The sequence below is a fragment of the Trichomycterus rosablanca genome, chromosome 1 (assembly GCF_030014385.1).
Source record: "Trichomycterus rosablanca isolate fTriRos1 chromosome 1, fTriRos1.hap1, whole genome shotgun sequence".
NCBI classification, from domain to species: Eukaryota; Metazoa; Chordata; class Actinopteri; order Siluriformes; family Trichomycteridae; genus Trichomycterus; species Trichomycterus rosablanca.
The window spans coordinates 26,698,519-26,723,029 of NC_085988.1; the positions used below are offsets into that span (position 1 = coordinate 26,698,519).

Sequence of the window (24,511 nt, forward strand, 5' to 3'; positions counted from 1 at the left end):
GGTAGGAGTGTCTAATAGAGTGGACAGTGAGTGGACAGGGTATTTAAAAGCTCCAGCAGCGCTGCTGTGTCTTATCCACTCATACCAGCACAACACACACTAACACACCACCACCATGTCAGTGTCACTGCAGTGCTGAGAATCATCCACCACCCAAATAATACCTACTCTGTGGTGGTCCTGTGAGAGACCTGACCATTAAAGAACAGCATGAAAGGGGGTTGGACTACAGTCAGTAATTGTAGAACTACAAAGTGCTTCTATATGGTAAGTGGAGCTGATAAAATGGACAGTGAGTGTAGAAACAAGGAGGTGGTTTTAATGTTATGGCTGATCAGTGTATAATTCATTATGTTTCTCACTGTTCTATTAAACAACTATTGATTCTGAAAATTGATTTTTTTTACTTTTCTGTTGTAATTACAGCAGTGCAATTTTGCAAAACTGGCAAACAAAAACATGAACAACTTTTGTTTGACAACTTTTTTTTAAACTTAATGGTTAAGTAAAATAACTCCTGTCCATCTGAACAAGATTTAAAAAATCAAATGTCATCACTGTACAAATATGATGGCATACTATACTTCTTGTCTTGTATACATCCACACTACTATAAAATGATTTTTGTCCCACACTGGACTTTTTTTAAACGTCGCTATACAAAAGCAAAAATCCTGTACATAAAGATATAATGCATTAAACAACTGAATTCACACATTCAGACCTTTAGATGACATGGTTTTGAGACAATTAAAGTAGTTGAAGATCTATTCCTTGAGTAGGTTAATTAATTCAGTCAAAGGGGGTCAGTGTTTGAGGGTCGTTGAGGTTTTCAGCACTCTCCACCTCTGTGGAATCCTCTTCCTTATGATGCTTCCTGGCATATTTGTACTTATCCACATATGCCTTCACCAGGTTGGCTACCTTCACTGGGTTAATCTCCCCGCTCTTACTGTGACACACCTATTAAATATAAGAAATATGCATGAACTTAAACACTGGTTTTATTAGAAGCAACAGTATACATTACAGAGAAAATATTTCCCAATGTCTTCTATTTTTGCATAATTTTTATTTATTGAAAGAAAAAAAGGCTGTTTTGCTGTGAAAAAGTAATTGCCCCTTTAGCTACTAAATCAATCAGTTAACCAAATTCAATTTACAGCTGGGTTCAATGTCACGAGCCACACCCAGGCATGATTACTGCCACACCTGTTAAAGAACCTGAATGGAAATGTGAAGCACACTTGAAGGTCTCAAAAAGCAGCACAATGCAACGTTGTAAAGAAATTCAAATACAGATATAAAACAAAGTCATTAAAGTCTACCAGTCTAGAATAACATACAAAGGCATTGCTAAGGCTCTGGGAATCCATCAAATCACAGCGCCATGGTCCATAAATGAAGAAAACTTGGACCAGTGCTGAACCTGCCCATGATTTTAGGCCAGCCTAAGAAAATCAAACTGGTCTCAGTTAAGGTCAATGTACACAATTCCACAATAAGACACTAAGCTAATACTGAATTCCACCAACAGTCAAACATGGTGGTGGTAGCGTGATGGTCTGAGGCTGTTTAATTTTGATGACTCATAATTTTTGCTTCCAATCAGTACATCCTGAAGGAAATTGTCCGCTTATCAGTCCATGACCTACAGCTCAAGCGCAGTTGGGTTATGTAACAGGACAGAGATCTAAAATACACAAGCAAGTCCACCTCTGAATGGTTCAATATAAAAAAAGAGGTTTTAAAGTGGCCGAGTAAAAGTCCCTTGAATATATCATTGAAAGAGTGGGCACTTTTTTCCCACGGTCATGTAAAAACTCATTGCAAGTCATCTCTAATGTTTCAATGCAGTTGTTATTTTCCAAAGGTGAAACAACCAGTTATTTAGTTGGGGGGGATTACTTTTTCACATGGGTTTTCAATTGTTGTTGTCTTCATCTTATACAGGGTGTCCCAAAGTGAACTGACATTTTAAATTTGCCACCATTTTTTCATGGCAAAACCTTTAGTTAGAGATTTTTAAATTGCTGTCATTAGTAAATGTTGAGGTTAAATCATGAAAAGGTACACAATCAAACAACGCGTAGAAACTGTAAAAATTCACATAAAAAATTGTGATGTGAATTGGCCGCCAAGATCATGTGACTTGACGCTGTTAGACTTCTTTCTTTGGGGTTATCTTAAGGATAAAGTGTACACTAACAAACCACAATCCATTGAGGACCTCAAAGAAGAAATTCGACACAACATTGCTGAAATTTCTTAGCAATTATGTCAACGTGTCATGGAAAATTTCATCAAAAGAGTGAACATGTGCTGCCACGGTCAAGGGGGTCATTTGTCAGATGTTTTGTTTCATACATAACCTCCATGTCTTTACTTTTAAATAAAGCAAAAACATTATTAATGTTCAAATTAAAAATGTGTTTTATTAAAAATGTTAAATGTCATCCTGTATTAAAATAAATAAGATCTGATATGTGTCAATGTGACAATTTTGCAAAAATAGAAAAAAAATTACTTTTTTACAGCTATGTATATGTATACTTTTTTACAGTTTGTTATATGGTTTTACTAGCATACACATTCTCACCTTTTGAACAGCCTTTCGTAGGATCTCTTTGTATTCATCCTTTGTTATGTCTCTTTTCTGATAAAAGGGTTTGATGGCCAGTTTCACCTCCTCTATAGCCCGTTCCTGCATATGAAGCTTCTTCAAGTACTGCAAGTGGTAAAATAAAAGACAGTTTAAGCAATTTTGCAGAAGAAAATGATTTCTAACCATCTAAATCAGTCTTTGAATGACCAGATAATTGAAGAAGTCATTCTAAAATCAAAGTATCCCAAACCACTGCTTAGCTCCTCAGTAACTGGCCAGTACATTGGCAGACAATAAAGTAATTCAAAAGCTATAACACATTTAAATAGGCTAAAATAAATGCAGCAAAATATAATTAAAATGTATAAAGTTACCTAATTCAATGTATTAATTGTAATTAATCTATTACATATACACATTGAGCAGATGCTTTTATCCTAAGCAACTTACAACTGTAACCAAACACAATGGTTATTTATTTTGGTTGGACTTGAACCAACAATCAGCCCACATTAGAATCTAGCAGTTACTAAAGACAAAAAATGAATAAATGACATGACTAAATTGTGTCAGTAGCAACCTTGAGCAAAAGTTTGAGTGTATTTAGATATTTATAATCCCTTGAATTCTTTTTGAACACAGACCCAGCCTTTAATTAGAAGTCTGTACAAAATGCCATGAATTATCATACACACCTTTTCCTTCTGCTGGGGAATTGTTGCCTCCACTTCCTTGCATGATCGTTTCTGACCAAAGTCCGATGTTCCTTCAGGCAGGGCAGGGTTGAGGCTTGTAGTTGCTGGGTTTGACATCTCCTGTGCAGCAGCCACATCCTTAAATTAGAAAGAAAATATACTAGTTATACTTAGCAGACATGTTTGGTTAGAATAAGTATTTAAGAACAAAACAATAATGGGCGCTCGGGTCATGCAGAGGTGTAACACGCTAGCCCACCACTGCTGGGATCTTAAGCGCTTGAGTTTGAATCCCAGTGGTGCTATCGACCAGCGAGGCTCCTACACAAACACATGAATGTCTGTTCCTCGTAAGGAGTAAGGGACAATGGTTCAAGCAGGGTTCTTTTTTGGAAGGGGAACAGAGCGTGGTTCTCTTCACTCGATACTGCGCTTTGTCAAATCCTGCCCCAAGCAAGTAAAATGAAGAACCATGGCCATCCTCTATCAGGGGTGGGGATAGCAACAATGACGAGAAAGGGGCCCCAACAGAGGCAATTCAGCATTGGTGGGGCTTGAACCAGCAATTTTCATATTACTAGTTCTAGTACTCGAACAACTGAGCTACATATAAACATAAAATCAGTTAATATGGTATATTTGCAAATATTTTACCATCACTTAATATTTTGCCAAAATATATAGTTATCTTTTTTTAGTTTCTTTTTAAAGAATAGAGCTATGATTCAGAGACATGTTTTATTTTTCTAAAATATCATGAATGATAACATTGATATATAATATATTAATAATAATAATAATAGAGGTAGATGATTCCGAAATAAATTAGTAAAGTAAAGTATAAATAACAAAAACAAAGCCTGAAAAGCTTTGGATTTAGTGCAGACAAAGCAAACTGATAAAAGCTAAACACCCACTACTATAAGCCAGTACTTCCTTCTAAATGGTTATGATTTCCCAATGCTTAGTTTACTTTCATTTCTAATGAAAGCACTGCTTTTCTCTTTCAGTTTCAGTGACGTATAATGTGGTGCCTGGCTAAGTTGCACTACTCTATTCAGTGTAAACACACTGACACCTTGTGGTTGTTGTAAGGGCATGCATAATCTAGATCTAATATACAAAGTATTCGAAATAAAATGATTTGATCTGTCTGTGTATCCTCATGAGATTATGGCCCGATTTACCAATGGCTTGCATTTGTAAACATGCTGCTGGAAAAGAATGTGGAATTGAAACTGTTTACATAAACAAGTATCTTTAAAGATCAGAACTGTCTTGTATGTGGTTCTTTTAGGGCTGGGCGATTTTCACGATTAATTCGGTTAATTCGAATGAACGTTTTCACCCGATGTTAGAAATATGACAATCGCGATTGTTTACATACTTTATATTTTAATTAAAATACCAACATGTCATGAGGCAGAAACTGACCAGACGCTCGCGGAATATAAATCAAGGAAAATGTAATATCAAAAAGGCAAAAACAGTGTACAAAATCAGCAAAAACTAAAACAGTAAACGGAAGACAACAAGTGTCATACACGGTAACGGTTAGATTCATAAATAAGAACCGCAAACACGATCGGGAAAACCAGACACACAAACAGCAGAGTTTAATTAAGATTCACTGAATCAAACACAGCTGAAATGAATCAAAACTCCGGAGCTGATGAGCGCGATCAGGATTGGCTGACCGGGGACATGTGATAGTCACGTGACAGTCCGTAAGAGCATGGTAATTGTAGTCTATATTGTTAGAAGCAGATCTTAAGACCTCCATCCACCCCCCAGAGTCACAAGAGGACAAAATCAAAGCTGAGCTGAGTGATTACTTGATGCCCCCCCAGTGTAGATACTGATACAGACTCATTTATATGGTGGAAACAGTAAACAGGCTTGTGTTCCTTTTAAGAAACCTGTAAAGAACTTATATGGTTTTGCACTTTTCTTAATGTAAGGAGGTTATGCTGCACATTATTTAAAGTGAGTTGTTTGTGAGTTATTCTTATAAAGGATATAGCTAATTAAGATTTCTATTTTGTTTTAATTATTATTAATTATTGTTATATCGTTATTGTTATAAAGTTTGAGTCCCTTACAAGGATAATTATAAGTGGTGCTGTTACTATTTTTGCACTTCTGCAGTATTTTAAATTAAAATGTAAAAAAAAAAAAAATTGAGTCTTTTTTCAATTGCATTATACAACAACAAAATCGAAATCGTAATCGAGAATCGGTTATAATTTAAAAATAATCAAGATTTTTTTTTTTGGCAAAATTGCCCAGCCCTAGGTTCTTTATAGATGTGAAAATGGACCGGAACCATTTAGGCTGTTCTTGCTTTATTAGAACCTGTGCTTTTTTGTCTCCATTCACAACCAATTGCTGTTTAAAAATGCATTATTATTTACAGGCAGATGGTTTAGGATGCAAAGATCTTAAGATTTTCTTTAGTAAATAAACTAGCACATACGTATTACGTCAGCAAGTTTACTTTTGTTTTTACACGTGCAAATTTTAAATCAGAACTTTTCAAAACTTAAGCCTAGTGAACTTTCGTTTAGGTGCTGGAATATTAAGGGTGAGCGTCATACCTTACTAGCAGCCCGTAATGATGCAGAAGAGCCGGCCCTACGGGACCCTTCCTGCTTCAGTTTTATTTTAAAGAGTGCGAGCTCTGAAAGTAACATGAAAAAAGATACCATTACAGTTTGTAGTGTGATTGTAGTGCATTTCTATTAATAATAACAGTTGAGGCAATGAGTCAATGATTAATTAGAGCATATGGAAGTAACTGATGACTATTGTTTAGCTCCATGCCCAGTAGGTGGTCAAATTATTAAGAAATTTGAAAGGTTTGTGATTGCACAAACAGCTGTTGTTCTATATAGAGCAAGCCTACATTAATAAAAGACAATTAACACACTTCACTAGCAGATGCCACCGGACCAACTGAGTAACACCTGCTGGCATAGGATTGGATCTTCATGACCTAATTTCGACTAACTAACCCACTAACCTAATCAGTGTTGTAGTGGTTCTGGCACCACAAGACATGGAAACACTGGGCGAAGAGCAGGAATTCACCCTGGACGGGGAGTCAATCCATCACACGTCTACATGACAAAGTTATTCCCTGGGTGATCTGAGAATAACAAAAATCCAAATGCTCTAATTATCAAGATAACTTCTGAACACCTTATTCCACTAAATACAAGACATTTTGCCTCTCTGCCCCAAATTTGTAAGGCATCATAGAATTATAGAATCCAATCAGAATCTACTTACTGCTCATTTTATCTGGCTGAGAGACCTCTGGCTCTTGTATATTCCAGGTAACTCGTTTACCCTGTGATGGGGTCTTAGTTCCAGTCCCAACCGTAGTAGATTCCTGCTTAACAGTTATTGGTGCCTCCGATACGACAGGCTGAGGCTCCAAAGCACCTGATGGATGAGTCTCTGAATCCGTCTTTACCTCTTTCTTAATAAAGTCTAAACTGTCAATCAAGTAGTCTACAGTGATGTCTTCATCTGAAGAGTCTACAGGTTCCTGCTTCACTGTCCATAATGTTTGGAGAGGTTCTACCTCCATGTTCTCCTCTTTTGGCTCCACAGTCAGGCTGCTTATTTCAATATTAGTCTGTTTTGATTCTACTGTAGCAGGGTCATGACACACATCATTCACTGAAGCATCATCAGAGTCTAATGGTTCCATTTTTACAGGGCTATCATTTTTGTCCTGAGGGCCCTGTGGAACATCCTTTTTCTGTCTCTGGTCTCCTGATATAATACTTTTCACTTTAGTACTTTTAATTTCTCTGTCCCTGGACCCAGAGGAAGACCGCTCTGAAGAGAGCCCCTCTTTTTTTCTTTCTTTGGACCTGGATCTAGACCTAGAGCTTTTCTTCTTGGGCCTTTTCTGGTGTTCTCTCTCACTGCTGTTCTGTTCATGTCTTTCACGCTTAAGGTTTTTCTCCCTTGAACTCTCTCTGCTGCTGGAACGAGCCAAACCTCTCTGGTCTCCTGATCGCTCCCTGCCTCGTGAATGCTCTCCGTCTCGGGAACGTCCACAATCTCGCAAATGATCTTCATCACGCGAGCGCCCCTGGTCCCGTAAACGTTCTCTGTCTGGTGAATCGTGTGAACGCTCTCCATCCTGAGAATGCGTTCTCTCTCGTGGATGCTCTCTGTCTGGTAAATGTCCCAGCTCTTGTGAACGCTCTACAACTCGTGAATGATTTCTTTCTCGTGGATGCTCTCTGTCTGGTAAATGTCCCAGCTCTTGTGAACGCTCTACAACTCGTGAATGATTTCTTTCTCGTGGATGCTCTCTGTCTGGTAAATGTCCCAGCTCTTGTGAACGCTCTACAACTCGTGAATGATTTCTTTCTCGTGGACGCTCTCTGTCTGGTAAATGTCCCAGCTCTTGTGAACGCTCTACAACTCGTGAATGATTTCTTTCTCGTGGATGCTCTCTGTCTGGTAAATGTCCCAGCTCTTGTGAACGCTCTACAACTCGTGGATGATTTCTTTCTTGTGGATGCTCTCTGTCTGGTAAATGTCCCAGCTCTTGTGAACGCTCTACAACTCGTGAATGATTTCTTTCTCGTGGATGCTCTCTGTCTGGTAAATGTCCCAGCTCTTGTGAACGCTCTACAACTCGTGAATGATTTCTTTCTCGTGGATGCTCTCTGTCTGGTAAATGTCCCAGCTCTTGTGAACGCTCTACAACTCGTGGATGATTTCTTTCTTGTGGATGCTCTCTGTCTGGTAAATGTCCCAGCTCTTGTGAACGCTCTACAACTCGTGAATGATTTCTTTCTCGTGGATGCTCTCTGTCTGGTAAATGTCCCAGCTCTTGTGAACGCTCTACAACTCGTGGATGATTTCTTTCTTGTGGATGCTCTCTGTCTGGTAAATGTCCCAGCTCTTGTGAACGCTCTACAACTCGTGAATGATTTCTTTCTCGTGGACGCTCTCTGTCTGCTAAATGTCCCAGCTCTTGTGAACGCTCTACAACTCGTGAATGATTTCTTTCTCGTGGACGCTCTCTGTCTGGTAAATGTCCCAGCTCTTGTGAACGCTCTACAACTCGTGAATGATTTCTTTCTCGTGGACGCTCTCTGTCTGGTGAATCACACAGCTCTTGTGAACGCTCTCCATCTCGTGATCGAACCCGGCCTTGTGAATGCTCTGGGTCTCGTGAGCGTCCAGATTCTCCTGAATGCCCTCTGTCCCGATAGTGCTTCCGTTCTTGTGACCGCCTTCGCTCATTATGTTTTGAGCGAGACTCTTTGCGAACTGGAGAGCTAGAGTGTGATTGCTTTTTGTCTTCTGAATGTGAGTGTTTCTTTTTCTTATTAGAGTGTTCTGAGGATCTGGAACTACTCTGCGAAGAAGATCCTGAATGGAAGGGTGGTGATCTTTTTTCTCTTTCCTTGCTCCTGTCACTTGCATCAGAGCTATCAGCTATTGTGGGCAGTTTATGTCTAAATCCATTGCCCTTGAAGTCTTCATCCTCAGATTCCTCAGAATCTGGTTCAATCTTTACCTCCATCTTTATCTTCTTCTCACTGTGGTGACTAGAGGACGAGCTTGATCTGGAATGAGCCACAGTGTTCGTAATTGGCATTTCAGACGTTCCAGTGCACTCTGCATCAGATGTCACTGGGTTTACCCCATATGCCTCAATGGTGTCAAGACTTCTTGATTTAATATGTGTGGTTAACTGATGGGAAGGCAGTGACCAAGGGTCATCTTTATGAGAAGACGGTTCTTGTTTGACTTTGGCGAAAATTCCAGGATTCTCTTCCTCTACAGGTGAATCCAAGTCCATAGATTCTGTTTTAATCTGTTGCTCAGGACATTTATATTTTCCCACAGCTGAAGGACTCTGCAAAGTGCCAGTGTTATCCTTGTCTTCCTCAGCTTCATTTTCTGAGGAATCAGAACCTGTGGGATCAAAGGGATCATATACCTCATTCTTTACAGGGGCCTTTTTAGCCTTGGAATGAGCCGCCAGTAACATCTTCTTGTTTTTTTGCTTTCCAGATTCCTCATCTTTTGTAGGCACAGAAAGCCGACGAGCGTGCCATGGGTTCCGACTACCACCAATACGAAAACTAACGACAGTAGATGATGGTTGTGAATTTGATCTCATGCTGGAAGCTGATGATGAACTAGAGAATGAATTAGAAAAAGAGGCTGAAGGTCCAGGTTTTTCCGTTCTCTGAGCCAGGTTCATCGTTCTACCTTGCTGGCTTGAACTTGTTCCCTGCTGGTCAACAGAATACTGCCGGCCTTTGTCCCCTGCTAAACTTGTCATGGAAGATGCTGGTAAGGTGTGGCTATTGCTCCCAGTGCTGCCGTTCGTTAAAGTGTTTTCTCTTTTAATCTTCGGGATTCTTGGTAATGCAGACACATCAACCCACACTGGCTTGGGAGGGGCCTTTTTTGCAGAGGCTTGTTGGGAAGTATTACCCCTTTCGCCAAGACAAGAGTCAGAGACTCGGTTTGTAACCTTGGCAGGTGGCTGGCCTCTGACGCCACAGGTATCCCGGTGACTTTGTCCAGTTCCAGCAGGTTTTGAGGGCACTGGCATTTGAGAAAGTGGTGAATTGGGAATCAGTGGAGAGGATGCTGCAGGTATTACTGGGGTAGAACAGGGACGTAGGGAACTGTTTGATGAGCATGTTAAAGGGCTGGATGAGGGTGTGGAAGCTGCTTCTGTAGACAGTGTTCTTTCTAAAGCCGAGCTTCCTGAGCTGCTGCTCCTTACAGAAGGCAAAGACACTGAAACAAGACAAATGGGGCATATTGTGCTCTGATTAAACATTTAGGCATCTGGACTATGAATTAGTGGTTGATCTTTATAATGACTGGCATTTAAATCAGGCTGATATTTTATCTTTACAAACATAACAAGACCATTTAAAACGTAAGTCTAAACACCCCTGTTACAATGCCAGGTTTTTCTGTGTACAAAAATCAGACAAAGATGAATAATTTCAGAACTTTTTCTCTCTTCATGTGACCTATAATCTGTTCAATTGAAAAAAAAAAATCTAAAACTTACAACAGCTTTTAGAAAGAATAAAAGATTAGGGAGGTAAAGTAAATCCACAAAGTATTTAGAATCCTTGACTTTTTGCACCCTTTACTGTGTTGTGGCTTTTTAATGGATATGATTATCATTTTACCCATCAATCTACATCAATCTAAAAATGTATTAAAAATCAAAAACTAACACTGCATTTGGAAAGATATTTAGAACCTTTACTAGACTGTTTGTGGAAGACCCTTTGGCAGCAATTACAGCTGCAGTTCCTCTGCAATATGCCTCAACAGGCTTTGCACACTAGGATTTGCACAGTTTATTCCATTCTTTAAGGTAAATTTTCTTGAGCACCATCGGATTAGATGGCAAACATCTGTGAATTTTCAACTTTAGGTCTCTCTCTGTTTAACATCTTTGCATGGGCCACTTGATGACAATCAAAAGGTAAACTGTTGCCCCAGTCTTGCCCTATGTTCACACCAGCAGCGAAACGACAAAGCAACTGGCTGTCATTCATTTTTAATTGGAGCTGGTGATTTTAGGCGACAGGAGGCCTCATGTGGCCAGAGTGTGCAGGCAGTTTCTGGATGACGAAGGCACTGATGCCATATACTGGCCCTCATGGCCCCCTGAGTCCAGCCCGCCATGGGTTGATGATTTTGGTTTCCATTGACTGTTTTGTCATTTTGTTCTTAACTAATTACACAATTTATATCAGTAAAGATTTTCAACTTAAATCTTTCATTTACCGAGGTGATTTAAGTGTTCCCTTATTTTTTTTGAGCAGTGTATACAGACATGCAATTTCCCTCCAGTATTTTTACCTGATTTGGCACAGTTCTTAAATTGGATGCCCTTCATGATGCAACCCTCATTTTTTATCAGAGCTTGGGACCGGCACTAAGAACACACTGACAGGTGCACCTCCCACTGGCTAGGCTGTTTGACCATCACTGAACACCCCCAAGGTCACATCATAGCCAACCATGTCTGTGTAAGTGCCAGATGGACCGGTATTACTTCTTAAAAGATTTTTTTTACAAAAAAACTGGAACTTTTTCTTCCTATCAGTCCAGTACCAGCATTTTTAAACCAAGTGGCAATTATGTTTGTTTGCAGCAAACCAAAGGCTGGGGTAACAGTATTGTTTGGTTTGCATAGTAAAAAGCAACCAGAATAATCTAATTTGTTGTTATGTATGAGTTAGCCTGGTTGATAATATGGCTATAAACAACAGAACTTTCATATAATTACCCCTATTTGTATCTTGTTGAGTGGAGTGTGGAAAAACACCTTACAGTAAACCTACCAGGCTTGGTGGGTTTTAGCGAGCCATCTCTGTTAATGATGACATCAGAGCTGTCCATGAGCAGCAATGTCTGACCACTGAGTATGCTGCCTAGCAAATCTTGAACTGGTGCAGGCTCAGCCATTACCCCCATCTGAGAGATACCGTGCTCATTCCTGAAAACAGCCACACATCAGCCAGAGATACAAATCATAACTGCACAGCAGGTTTCACATTCTTTTCTAATATAATGTGCATTAGGTACAGTCAGGGGGTGTGTGACGTGTCCAGTTACCTGGACAAGCCAGTAGTCATGGGTCTGGCCACGGGCTGATGAGAGCGCAGTGCAGAACGAGACAAACCCCGATATTTAACATCCAGCAAAGATGTAAAATGTGAATCCGGGGCCTCCTCATCACTGAAAAAACAGAATGAACAATGGTTCAGGCCTATTAAGACATGACTGGTGCAATGCATAAGGGGAAACAAATTTAAAAGCATGACAAAATCTTTTAATTTTAAACATCTCGACTCACCCGCTAGAGAGAACAGCAGCGTCTCCGTATATGGATAACGAGGCTGCCCCAATTTCTGCTCTCATGCCTCTGAGCGATTGGTCAGACGGGCGGTATACAGATGGAATGGAAGCACCACGGGTAGGTTTCCTGAGGCCCAGATTTTGCGCAATACGGCCTCGAGCTGTGGTCTCCTTCTTCACCACCTGGTCACACATCACAGCCATTTATTCTTTTAACATAACTTTCATTGACTTGGAAGTGTTATTGCATCAGAAAATACACTAAATGGACAAAAGTATTAAAGCACCCCTCTTAATCACTGAATTTAGGTGTTCTGTTTAGTCACATTGCTACAGGTGTATAAAATCAAGCACCTAACCATAAAGTCTGCCTTTAAACACAATCTTGTTCTAAAGAGCTCACTGAATTCGAGAGTCGTACTGTAATAGGATCTAATTGTTGCAACAAGTCAGTTCAGGAAGCATAAGGAACCACAGCAACACAGCCATTAAGTAAATTTCTTTGAATTGTAGTAAAGAGTTTAAATGGTAGCCTAACACATGTGCTAAATCTCCAATAGGCATTTAAGCCTAAGCAGATAATTTACATCATTTTAATACTAAGGAGGCAAGTGGACTCAAACACCAGCATAGTACCTGTTTTATATTTCTCTACTTATTCTTAAGCCGCTGATTGATAGGGAAAAAGTTGTTACAGAAACCTGACCCATTCTGGCCAAACCAACCACCACCGAAGCCCTAAAGATTCCCAGTGAAAAGCCTATATATAAAATATGTTGCTATACAGTAGCACTGATTGCAGTTTCAGGCCTACGTGTCAGCACAAGCATTGCTGCATTATGAATAGTAGTGAACAGAAGCTACAACTGGTCTATTTAGCATTGATAAAGAAACAAGTCACACCTATTTGTACAGTTTAAATAGGGCGTACCTGCAAAAGCAAACGTCTAGCAGGTGGCTTGCCTCAGAATTGGTCACAAACAATAATTATGAAGCAAGCTGTGTGGTTTTGTGAGAGAAATATGTCACTTGTGTGAATTCAGATTTAGTTTGTGATCTGATTGACTTGCTTTAATCAGAAGCTCATACAGACTCGGTTGCATTTATTAATCATCACAAAGCTAGATATACAGTGTATCACAAAAGTGAGTACACCCCTCACATTTCTGCAAATATTTCATTATATCTTTTCATGGGACAACACTATAGAAATAAAACTTGGATATAACTTAGAGTAGTCAGTGTACAACTTGTATAGCAGTGTAGATTTACTGTCTTCTGAAAATAACTCAACACACAGCCATTAATGTCTAAATGGCTGGCAACATAAGTGAGTACACCCCACAGTGAACATGTCCAAATTGTGCCCAAAGTGTCAATATTTTGTGTGACCACCATTATTATCCAGCACTGCCTTAACCCTCCTGGGCATGGAATTCACCAGAGCTGCACAGGTTGCTACTGGAATCCTCTTCCACTCCTCCATGATGACATCACGGAGCTGGTGGATGTTAGACACCTTGAACTCCTCCACCTTCCACTTGAGGATGCGCCACAGGTGCTCAATTGGGTTTAGTCCATCACCTTTACCTTCAGCTTCCTCAGCAAGGCAGTTGTCATCTTGGAGGTTGTGTTTGGGGTCGTTATCCTGTTGGAAAACTGCCATGAGGCCCAGTTTTCGAAGGGAGGGGATCATGCTCTGTTTCAGAATGTCACAGTACATGTTGGAATTCATGTTTTCCTCAATGAACTGCAGCTCCCCAGTGCCAGCAACACTCATGCAGCCCAAGACCATGATGCTACCACCACCATGCTTGACTGTAGGCAAGATACAGTTGTCTTGGTACTTCTCACCAGGGCGCCGCCACACATGCTGGACACCATCTGAGCCAAACAAGTTTATCTTGGTCTCGTCAGACCACAGGGCATTCCAGTAATCCATGTTCTTGGACTGCTTGTCTTCAGAAAACTGTTTGCGGGCTTTCTTGTGCGTCAGCTTCCTTCTGGGATGACGACCATGCAGACCGAGTTGATGCAGTGTGCGGTGTATGGTCTGAGCACTGACAGGCTGACCTCCCACGTCTTCAACCTCTGCAGCAATGCTGGCAGCACTCATGTGTCTATTTTTTAAAGCCAACCTCTGGATATGACGCCGAACACGTGGACTCAACTTCTTTGGTCGACCCTGGCGAAGCCTGTTCCGAGTGGAACCTGTCCTGGAAAACCGCTGTATGACCTTGGCCACCATGCTGTAGCTCAGTTTCAGGGTGTTAGCAATCTTCTTATAGCCCAGGCCATGTTTGTGGAGAGCAACAATTCTATTTCTCACATCCTCAGAGAGTTCTTTGCCATGAGGTGCCATGTTGAATATCCAGTGGCCAGTATGAGAGAATTGTACCCAAAACACCAAATTTAACAGCCCTGCTCCCCATTTACACCTGGGACCTTGACACATGACACCAGGGAGGGACAACGACACATTTGGGCACAATTTGGACACGTTCACTGTGGGGTGTACTCACTTATGTTGCCAGCTATTTAGACATTAATGGCTGTGTGTTGAGTTATTTTCAGAAGACAGTAAATCTACACTGCTATTCAAGCTGTACACTGACTACTCTAAGTTATATCCAAGTTTCATGTCTATAGTGTTGTCCCATGAAAAGATATAATGAAATATTTGCAGAAATGTGAGGGGTGTACTCACTTTTGTGATACACTGTAAATGTGTACACAGAACTGAAATGAAATAAATAGGCGAACGAAACTGAGGTTTGTGTAAAATATGCAGCTGCATACCTCTTTTCTTTTCCTTCTCCTTCTCCTCACTTTGCGCTTCCGTGTCTTCACCTTCCTGTTTGAGGTTTTGTACCCAGCGGCTTTTCCTTGTTTTTTGGTTTTCCTTCTTCTAACTACATTAAAACACATTTATGGCAAAATATATATTGTATGTTTGCTTATTAAGACATGCATCAACAATCTCTCAAATGACTACATTTGACATGACTTCTTTAGTGTTTGCTACCTGTCCTGTGTCTTCTGCGGGATCGGGGGCCAGTTGTCAACTCTCTTGAAAACCCATCTGTGTTGAGTCTAGCTAGAACGGCATTGATGGTTTCATCCAGCCAGGTAGACTGCATCAAGTTTTGAGGGGCAACCTATTGCAGCACCAGAAAAGCAGTCAATTAGTGTACCTTACAACATGCAGAAATTTCTCAGGTAGACACACACTGTACTTCAGGTAGCATCCATATATTTAATGTATTCCTACATTTCTAGCTAAATACATACATAAAACAAGGCCAAATGTTAGGAAACACCCACTGAAATAATTAGGCTTAGCTATTGTAACCACACCCAAAGCAAACAGGTTTGATTATCTGATTTCTTTTATTTTTGCACATTTGTGGATGAACAAATTTCTGCAATTAAACTATCTGCTTAAGGTGGCACATGCAGTTAAAGAAGAGCAACTGCCTTTACAAAAGTGATACTTATTTACAGTACTTAAGTTATATTGAGTTATATTTAATAAATTATCTAAATTTACTTAGTTTTAGTAAAGGGGGATTTAAACACTATTGAATATACTTGTTCTACTGAGCTGTATGCTTTACACATTTTGGCACCAAATTGGTGAGGGCTATTTGTTAGGATAATAGTGTCCCCATGGACAAAAGCAAGGTCATTAAAAAAATGACTTGGCTGTTTGGTGTGGAAGAACTACTGCCAGCATCTTTGGGATGAAATGGAATGAACATGTGCAGGCTGTTACATTGCCTCCAGTTCCATTAATGTGATCTTCAACAGATGTGCTGTTTAAGTATCAAAATATTTCACAAAAGTATTTTACTAACACACAAAATATACAAACATCAAAATCACATGCCATTACCAAGTTCATTACTGACTACGACCTTCAAGAACTTGGTCACACAGCCTCTGCCTATGGTAAGCCAATCAGATATCGAATCTGACTGGTAGGTTAGGCCAATTGTACTACAGTGTTATAAAAATGTATTGCAGTGCTTTAAGAGTAAAAAGCCTTTTTTCAGAAACAGCAAACAAACAGCCGCATAATGTTAGAGGAGCCGGGTGTAAGCATCATGCAAACCTGTGCAGCTGTGCGTGCCTGCATGATGCGATGTCTGTTGACATTAGCTCGGACTCTTTCACTGTGCTGTGTGCGTGCGATGGCCCGTCTGGCTCTGGACTGTGCTGGTCGAGAGCGGCTAGTGGTTGGAAAAACGCTGCTCTCGTCCTCACTCAACCTCCCCTGCCCTAGAGCAAAGAAAAGACCTTACAGTGGATCTGTCATGACAAGATGAGGATACAACTGAGAATGTTTACACATGCAATATAATGCAATATAGACCAAAGCATAACACATACAGTTCAGCAGTAAGAATAAATTTAAACATTTGCCATACACGGTGAGACGCTTGTGCAAAAAGTCATTTGGAAAATGTTTAGTGGGTTAAATTTCCTCTATTTGGAAGTAATGGCTTTAACTGTGATTTAATTTAGTCCTATAGCCTTAGATATAGCTTTGTAACCCATTCATTTTAAGGTTTAAGATGTGAGTTTTTCACAGGGCTGGCTGAAATCAAGCAGTTTAAATTTGGTTAACTGCTAGATTTTTTCTCTCAAAGTTGATATTGAAGACTCAGAGGAACAGAAACCAGAAAGTAGAAATACAAGTAATGTCAAAGGTTCACAAACTTTGTATGAAAGATGTTGAGTAGAACACCACATTCTTTTTTTTTAAGTAATATTTGATTCATTACCTGTGGTGTGGTTGTTTGGTGCACACTGTGGGCAGAACCACTCCTCAACAGGCACAGCATTCAAGGGAGGTGTTAAACACTCCATATGGTACCTTTACCAGCAGAGGTGGAAAAAATGCATAAATGTAAGGCAAGGCAAGGCAAGGCAAGTTTATTTGTATAGCACCTTTCATACACAGTGGCAATTCAAAGTGCTTTACATAAGGAAAAAAATAATAATTAAAAGCATTAAAACATTCCTGAGATCTAAAACCTCAGAAAGACTTCTTGCAAACATTTAGTTACAATTAAGAACATGAAATTCAAACAAGAGAGATAAAAAAAATTAAGGACATGAAAAATTAAAAGAAAATATTGTAAAGTATAACCTACAATTTAGGGAATATGAAATTAAAACAAGAGAGATAAAAAAATTTAGAACATGAAAACTAAAAGAAAATATAGTAAAATATACACTACAATTTAGAAGAGCATGAAAAACTAAAAGAAATATGGTAAAATGAGGGTAATAGCAAAAATTTCTAGCTCAATCATAGGCACAAGAAAAAAGAAAAGTTTTTAACCTGGATTTAAAGATTTCTACATTTAAGGAACATCTAATATCTCCTGGCAGTCTGTTCCAGTTATTTGCAGCCCAACAGCTAAATGCTGCTTCACCGTGTTTAGTTTGGACTCTGAGCTCAACTAGCTGACCTGAGCCCATGGATCTAAGAGATCTACTGGGTTTATATTCTCTAAACATTTCTGAGATGTATTCTGGGCCGAACCCATTCAGTGATTTATAGACCAGTAGCAGCACCTTAAATTCTATTCTGTAACTAACCGGAAGCCAGTGTAGAGATTTTAGAACTGGAGTGATGTGCTCAGTTCTCTTCGTCTTAGTTAAAACTCTAGCAGCAGCGTTCTGAATGAGCTGTAACTGTTTAATGGTCTTTTTGGGAAGTCCAGTTAAGAGACCATTACAATAGTCCACCCTACTGGAGATAAAAGCATGGATCAGCTTCTCTAGGTCTTGTTGGCACACTAGACCCTTGATTTTGGCTATATTTCTAAGATGGTAGAAGGCTGTTTTGGTGAATGTGAGATCTGAGTCTATTAGATCGCCAAGATTTCGGACTTGGTCTTTGGTTTTTAGAGCCTGGGAACTGAGGTGCTCACTGACACTAGACCTCTTTTCTTTGCTGCCAAACACCACAATCTCTGTTTTGTCCTTATTTAACTGTAAAAAATTCTGGCTCATCCAGTTATTGATGTCCTCCAGACACTGACACAGTGAATCTATTGGGCTGTAATCATCTGGTGAGAGAGCCAGATATATCTGTGTGTTGTCTGCATAACTATGGTAATCAATGTTGTTAGCCTGTAGCATTTGGCCTAATGGCAGCATATAAAGATTGAACAGAAGAGGTCCGAGAACTGATCCCTGGGGGATTCCACATGTCATAGCCACCCTGTCAGATTCACAGCTGCCAATAGTGACAAAGTAACTCCGGTCTAAATAAGACTGTTCCGGAAAGTCCAACCCAGTTTTCCAACCTGTCCAGCAATATTCTATGATCTACAGTGTCAAAGGCAGCACTAAGATCCAGTAAAACCAGAACTGATATTTTACCCGAGTCAGTATTCAGCCGTAGATCATTTAACACTTTTATGAGAGCCGTTTCAGTGCTGTGGTGAGCTCGAAAGCCTGACTGAAATTTGTTAAAATAACCACTGGAATTCAAAAAACTGCTGACTTGATTGTAAACAACTTTCTCAATGATCTTAGCTATGAAAGGAAGATTTGAGACCGGCCTGTAGTTGTTTAACACAGACGCATCCAGAGTTCTCTTTTTTAGGAGTGGCTTAATGGCAGCTGTTTTCAGTGACTTTGGGAAAACGCCTGATTCTAGTGAGCCATTAACTATTTGTTGCAAATCAGTTTTTACAGAGTTAAAAATAGTTTTAAAAAATTCAGATGGCAGCATGTCGAGACAACATGTCGATGATTTAAGATGCTGAACTGTTTTGTCCAGTGTTTTTTGGTCTATTGTATTAAATTGTGACATAATAGTCATGTTATTTCTAGGTGTCTGTAGGGGCGGCATGGTTTCATCGTTTGACTGAGTGGCGTTGATGGTCAGTCTAATAGTTTTGATTTTTTCACAGAAGAAATGAGCAAATTCATTACATTTCTCTGTGGACAGAAGTTCTGGTGTGATCCGTTTTGGAGGATTTGTAAGCTTGTCGACCACTTGAATAGAGTGCGGGTGTTGTTGATGTTCCTGTTAATGATCTTAGAGAAGTGCAGCTGTCTAGCCCTGCATAACTGAGAGTTAAAACTACAAAGGCTTTGCTTATAGAGATCATAGTGGATTTGAAGTTTAGTTTTCCTCCACTTACATTCAGCTCTCCTGCATTCTCTTTTCAGAGCTATTACCATCATTGTGTTATGCCATGGTGCTTTCTGTTTGCTCAACGTTTTCATGACTTTTACCGGGGCAACCACATCCATGACAGTCAATATTTTCACGTTAAAGTTATCCAGGAGTTCATCAACTGACTCTGCAATTAAAGTTGGTGATATAGCTATGGCCTCCATAAACTGAGAACTAGTACTTTCATTTATGCACCTTTTCTTAACAGAAACAGAGCTAGTTTGAGCATCTGGAGTGATCAGCATTTCAAAGAAGACACAAAAATGATCAGAGAGGGCCAAGTCCTTGACCATAACAGAAGAAATGTTAAGACCTTTAGAAATAACTAGATCCAGAGTGTGCCCTCAAGTATGTGTAGGCCCTTTCACATGTTGCAATAGACCAAATGTGTCAAAAAGTTCTTTGGTGTTATTGTCCTTGTTATTATCTAAGTGGATGTTAAAATCCCCAGTTATGATGAAAAAGCTGTACTCAGTGGAGATAACTGACAGTAGTTCAGTAAATTCATCTATAAAATGTGCAGAGTATCTTGGAGGTTTATAAATGGTTAAAAATAAAATTTTGGGAGTACCCTTCAAAATAAAACAGAGGTATTCAAAAGACATAAAATTGCCAAGTACAGTCTCTTTGCACTGGAATACATCTTTAAATAAGGCAGCTACTCCTCCACCTTTCCTACCACTTCGACACACATTCATAGAACTGAAGTTTGCTGGTGCTGTTTCATTAAGAACAGTAGCACTGCTGCCTTCTGCTAACCATGTTTCAGTTAGAAACAGAAAATCTAAACTGTATGTAAATATGTAAAGCATATCACTGCTTTCTTACTTAATTGTGACCCCTTTACTCACATGCAAGGTTACCTAATAAATTACCAAAACAATATTAGGTATGAACAAAACCTAAAATGAAAATGATTTCAAAAGAAAACTTACCATTAACATATGGCATTAAGGTTTATTAAATTTACTGTATGTCACAACAACACTGAACATACACCAGTACTGGGGCTTTAGACAAAGCCAAAAAAACCCAAACAATCGTCTTACCCAGCATCACAACCATCACAAAGCAACATGCGATCTTCTCTGTCTGATCCTCCACATGCCTCACAATGGGTGTCTTCCATAAGCTGACCCACCTCTTCCTCAGCTGCAGGGTCCACTTTCTTTTTAACCACAATCTGTATGGAGGCACAAGAGAAAGGTTGACTCTAGCAGCGGCCCATCTTTATTTTGATATTAGGAAGAGGCTATTTAAAGTGACACAACAATAATGAGTGACATACTGTTTTCTGGACTGTTCCTCCATAGCCTTTTCTTAGTAAGATGTTGTTGAAAACAATCCGGTCCACAGGACAAGAGTTTGCATTCTAATGACAAAAAAGAAGCATCACATACAAACAGATTTATTTCATAGCGACTTGTAAGGTGTTCCACTGCCAGTACTGATGCCTTATGTCTGCCCAAATGTCCCACTGCCTGTGCATGTGTGTTACTGCCTACACAAGACTCTCACTGCTTAAACTGCCTGCCTTCTGTGTGTGTGGTCTATCAATGCTTGGGCTCGTTGAAATTAACAGCAAGAGTATACATCTTGGACAAATGCCTTAAAATTACTGAATACAATTGGGGTTAAGGGGCTTGCTCAAGGGCCCAACAGTCACAACCTGGTGATGGTAGGGCTTGAAGCGGCAACCTTATCGTTACTAGTCCAGTACCTTAATTGCTAAGCCACCACTGCCCTATATATAAAAAAGTAAGTGACAAATTTCACCCCACTGTTAAGGGGGGTGCCATAAAAACGGCCTAAAGAGTGACTTTGAGCCCGGTCTAGATTATACAGTGCAGTGCTCACCCTAGCCCACTCCTCGATGCAGTCCAGACAGAAGTAGTGGGCACAGTTCTCCGGCGTAGCTACTGGCTGGTCGCAGAAGGAGTTGAGACAGATAGGGCATTTCTCTGCATCCTCGTCTGAGCTCAGCCAGTCAGCAGGGAACGTCGGCGCATTTCCTACTGCTCCCTCCAGCTCCTTTTCATCACCCCCGTCTAACAAAAACATTTGAACAGAATACATTACATTTGTCAACAATTGATAAATCAGGATTAAAAACGTCCTGCCCAGCAAAACATATTATCCACTATTAAAGTTTAATACTCTCATATTTTATTTTCATCACCAGTTTATTCTGATCAGGGGAGCGGCAGATCCGGTTCCATCAAGAAACAACGGGCGCAAAGCAGGAATACCCAGGACAGGCCTTCGGCCACATGCAAACATTGTTTAGGATTCTTAGGATAAGCACAAATAGAGTATTTCATTTTATTTTTTAAAGAGAAATAATAAAAGGAAAATGTCATAATTTGTCTTCAATTTCATTTTGTTTTTAAAAAATTGGGAAAAAATCGTGAACCGTATCGCATCGTGGGTAGAGTGTATTGTTACATCCCTACCATCCACCATCTATAATAATTGTGTACTTTTCACGTCCATGTTTTAAAGGTACAGAAATGATAGCATAATCTGACCTTCACTGTCATCTATAACATCCACTTGCTCGCCGTCTTCCTCTTCCCCATTTTCATCATCTTCCTCACTGTCTGTTGCATCTTCAACATCTTCACTTTCTTCCTCTGAGTGCTCTAAATGATATAATTAGAAAGCATAAACTTAACAACGTCCAAGTTTAAAGCTTGGGCATCCCAACAAAGGACCTCGTAACTGAATATGCATATCAAATTGGTGTACCTTCATCAGAGGGTAGAGATGCAGCAGGTTTTTTTCCTTTTCCCCTAGAGGTGTTCTTGTTGAACAGCTCATCTGCACTGTCCTCGTCGTCCATGTCTTCACATCAGAATTGCCACAATAGTAATGCTGACCTAATGTGTCTTTTAAGTTCACGACAGCTACAAAAAAGGAAAAACACACAAGAAAAATACTCCTAAATGTCCTTATCAAGGTGACAAAATGATGAATGTAACTGGTCAAAATGCAGATCACAATCTATTACACATTACATCATGTAATGTTTTGAATGTGTGTCACAGTTTTAATGTACAGAAATACTGATTTATTCCCCAGCCTTGCTACAGTGGGTTTATTTATTTTTGATCAACAATATTTTAAAGGATCCCATAGTATGCCACTTATTCCAGCATGTACCATCTGACATACTGTATAGTACAGGTTAGCGGAATGGGGTTTAAGACACCAAGACACAAATAAATACACCAGATCTAATTTGGATAGGCCCGCAGAATTCTGACACAGAGATCTATGGAGTGACAAATAAAAACTGGAACTGTTTAGCCATATGGATGAATGGTTTGTTTGGCACTAGAAAGGCAAGTCTTATGACCAGAAGAATACCATGGTCAAGAATGGAGGTGGGTCAGGGATGTTTTTCTGCTACGGGTACTGGCAGTCTTGACCGTGTGACTGGCATCATAGATTAACAGAAATGCCACGGCATTCTGAGGAAAAAAGTTATGTCTTCTGTGATGAAATTAGTCATTAGTCATAATTAGACTTTCAAGCAAGATAATGACCCCAAACACACTTCCAAGTCAACGAAAGCTTGGTTTAGGAATCAGTCCTGGAATATCCTGGAGTGGCCGTCTCAGTCTCCAGATTTGAATCTCATAGAAAATCTTTGGTTTGACTAACCTCAATGAGTTGGAAGCGCTCTGTTTACTGAGACTTCTTGTTGAGTATATATTTAATAAATACTATATAAAATCACCATAATACATGTCCCATTTTAAACTGAGGGAGTTGAATATTTCTGATTGCAACTTATTTTTGTACTGTATATCATCATTTAGGGGTGTGTGATTGGTACCAGATTGGTACAGATTAATTCAGTACAATAATTTGATTATTTTAGTTAGCTATACTCATGGATAATGAACCTGATTTCTAACAATAATAATTAGCTGTGATCATTTTAATTGGATGCTTTAACCGAAATAACATTTCCATCTGCATCCTCAGGTCCTGTTTGGTTTTGTGTGTTGTCTGAGTATTGTTGTGGTTATACAGATACTTGTTTGTACAATGTGTGTGCTATTACTTTTAACTTTTTGATTGATGTAACTTGCTAAGTACTGAGGCCTTAATTTCCTTTGGGATTAATAAAGTATCTATCTATCTATCTATCTATCTATCTATCTATCTATCTATCTATCTATCTCAACAGATAAACACATATATCACAACATTTAAACAAGTAGCAAACCAATATAGCTCATTCAACATTTCCAAAAATAACTTAGAAAGGGGAATATTGAAAATGATGGCTACAATTTGGTAGGTAAGCATAATCTGTTATTTTTAGATTAAAATAATAAATCTGACACATGACAATACAGATACACATACTATACTACTGTGCGTTTCAATATCCATAGATATTACTACGCGTACTACTGTACTACATAGTATGTCAGCATAGTAGCACTATTGCTAATGTAGCAATCTAGCATACTGTTTAGTGCGGTTAGGACGAAGCCATTGTTTTGGTTTGTGCAAAACCATTTGAGAAATAAGAACTAGTGACAAGCCTACTCACTACTCTTAACATATCTAAAATGTAATTTATATTAAATTTTCTGAATGGCAATGAGAGCTCCATATCAGCACTTTAGTCGTGCACTTAGCTCTACTGAAGTTACACTCCGGCTAATATTATCCCATCCTGCTATAATTAGCTAAACAGGCCGCTGTTAGCTTCAGTCCGGCTCAAACGCTTTATTAATGACATGAGAGTTATTAAAGTCTGAAACTGAGCATATGAGTGTAAGTTGGTGCACCTACCCTAGACTGCTGACCATAACATTATTAGTGTATTTTAAGGTCCACACAGAGAGGCGATATGGGTTTTGGAGTAAAACACTGTCGCTACTGTCAGCATAGAACACGACGGAAATGGCGGAGTGAACTCAAATCACTGGTGCACTCTTAAAGAGACAGTGACCCATGACAAGCTTCACTTACCAGCCACTAATCCCCCTGTTAGTACAACTGTAGTTATTCTGTAAGATATTTGTTTATTAGTTTATTTATTAGGATTTTAACGTCATGTTTTACACCTTGGTTACATTCATGACTGGAACGGTAGTT

At 39.5% G+C, this 24,511-nt stretch overlaps 1 protein-coding gene across 1 annotated transcript; it reads right to left on the minus strand.

Moving 5' to 3' along the window:
* Positions 1-543: 543 nt before the first annotated feature.
* Positions 544-24,291, minus strand: phrf1 (PHD and ring finger domains 1). Its single transcript, XM_062990968.1, has 18 exons — positions 24,206-24,291; positions 22,139-22,296; positions 21,919-22,032; positions 21,248-21,438; positions 20,679-20,762; positions 20,440-20,573; positions 16,974-17,065; positions 16,301-16,467; positions 15,212-15,344; positions 14,986-15,098; positions 12,185-12,369; positions 11,944-12,066; positions 11,670-11,824; positions 6,592-10,095; positions 5,898-5,980; positions 3,301-3,438; positions 2,600-2,728; positions 544-963 (listed from the first exon to the last, which is right to left on the minus strand). The coding sequence occupies exons 2-18, from the start codon at positions 22,230-22,232 to the stop codon at positions 793-795; spliced, it is 5,610 nt and encodes a 1,869-aa protein (XP_062847038.1). The 5' UTR covers positions 22,233-22,296; positions 24,206-24,291; the 3' UTR covers positions 544-792.
* Positions 24,292-24,511: the final 220 nt, after the last annotated feature.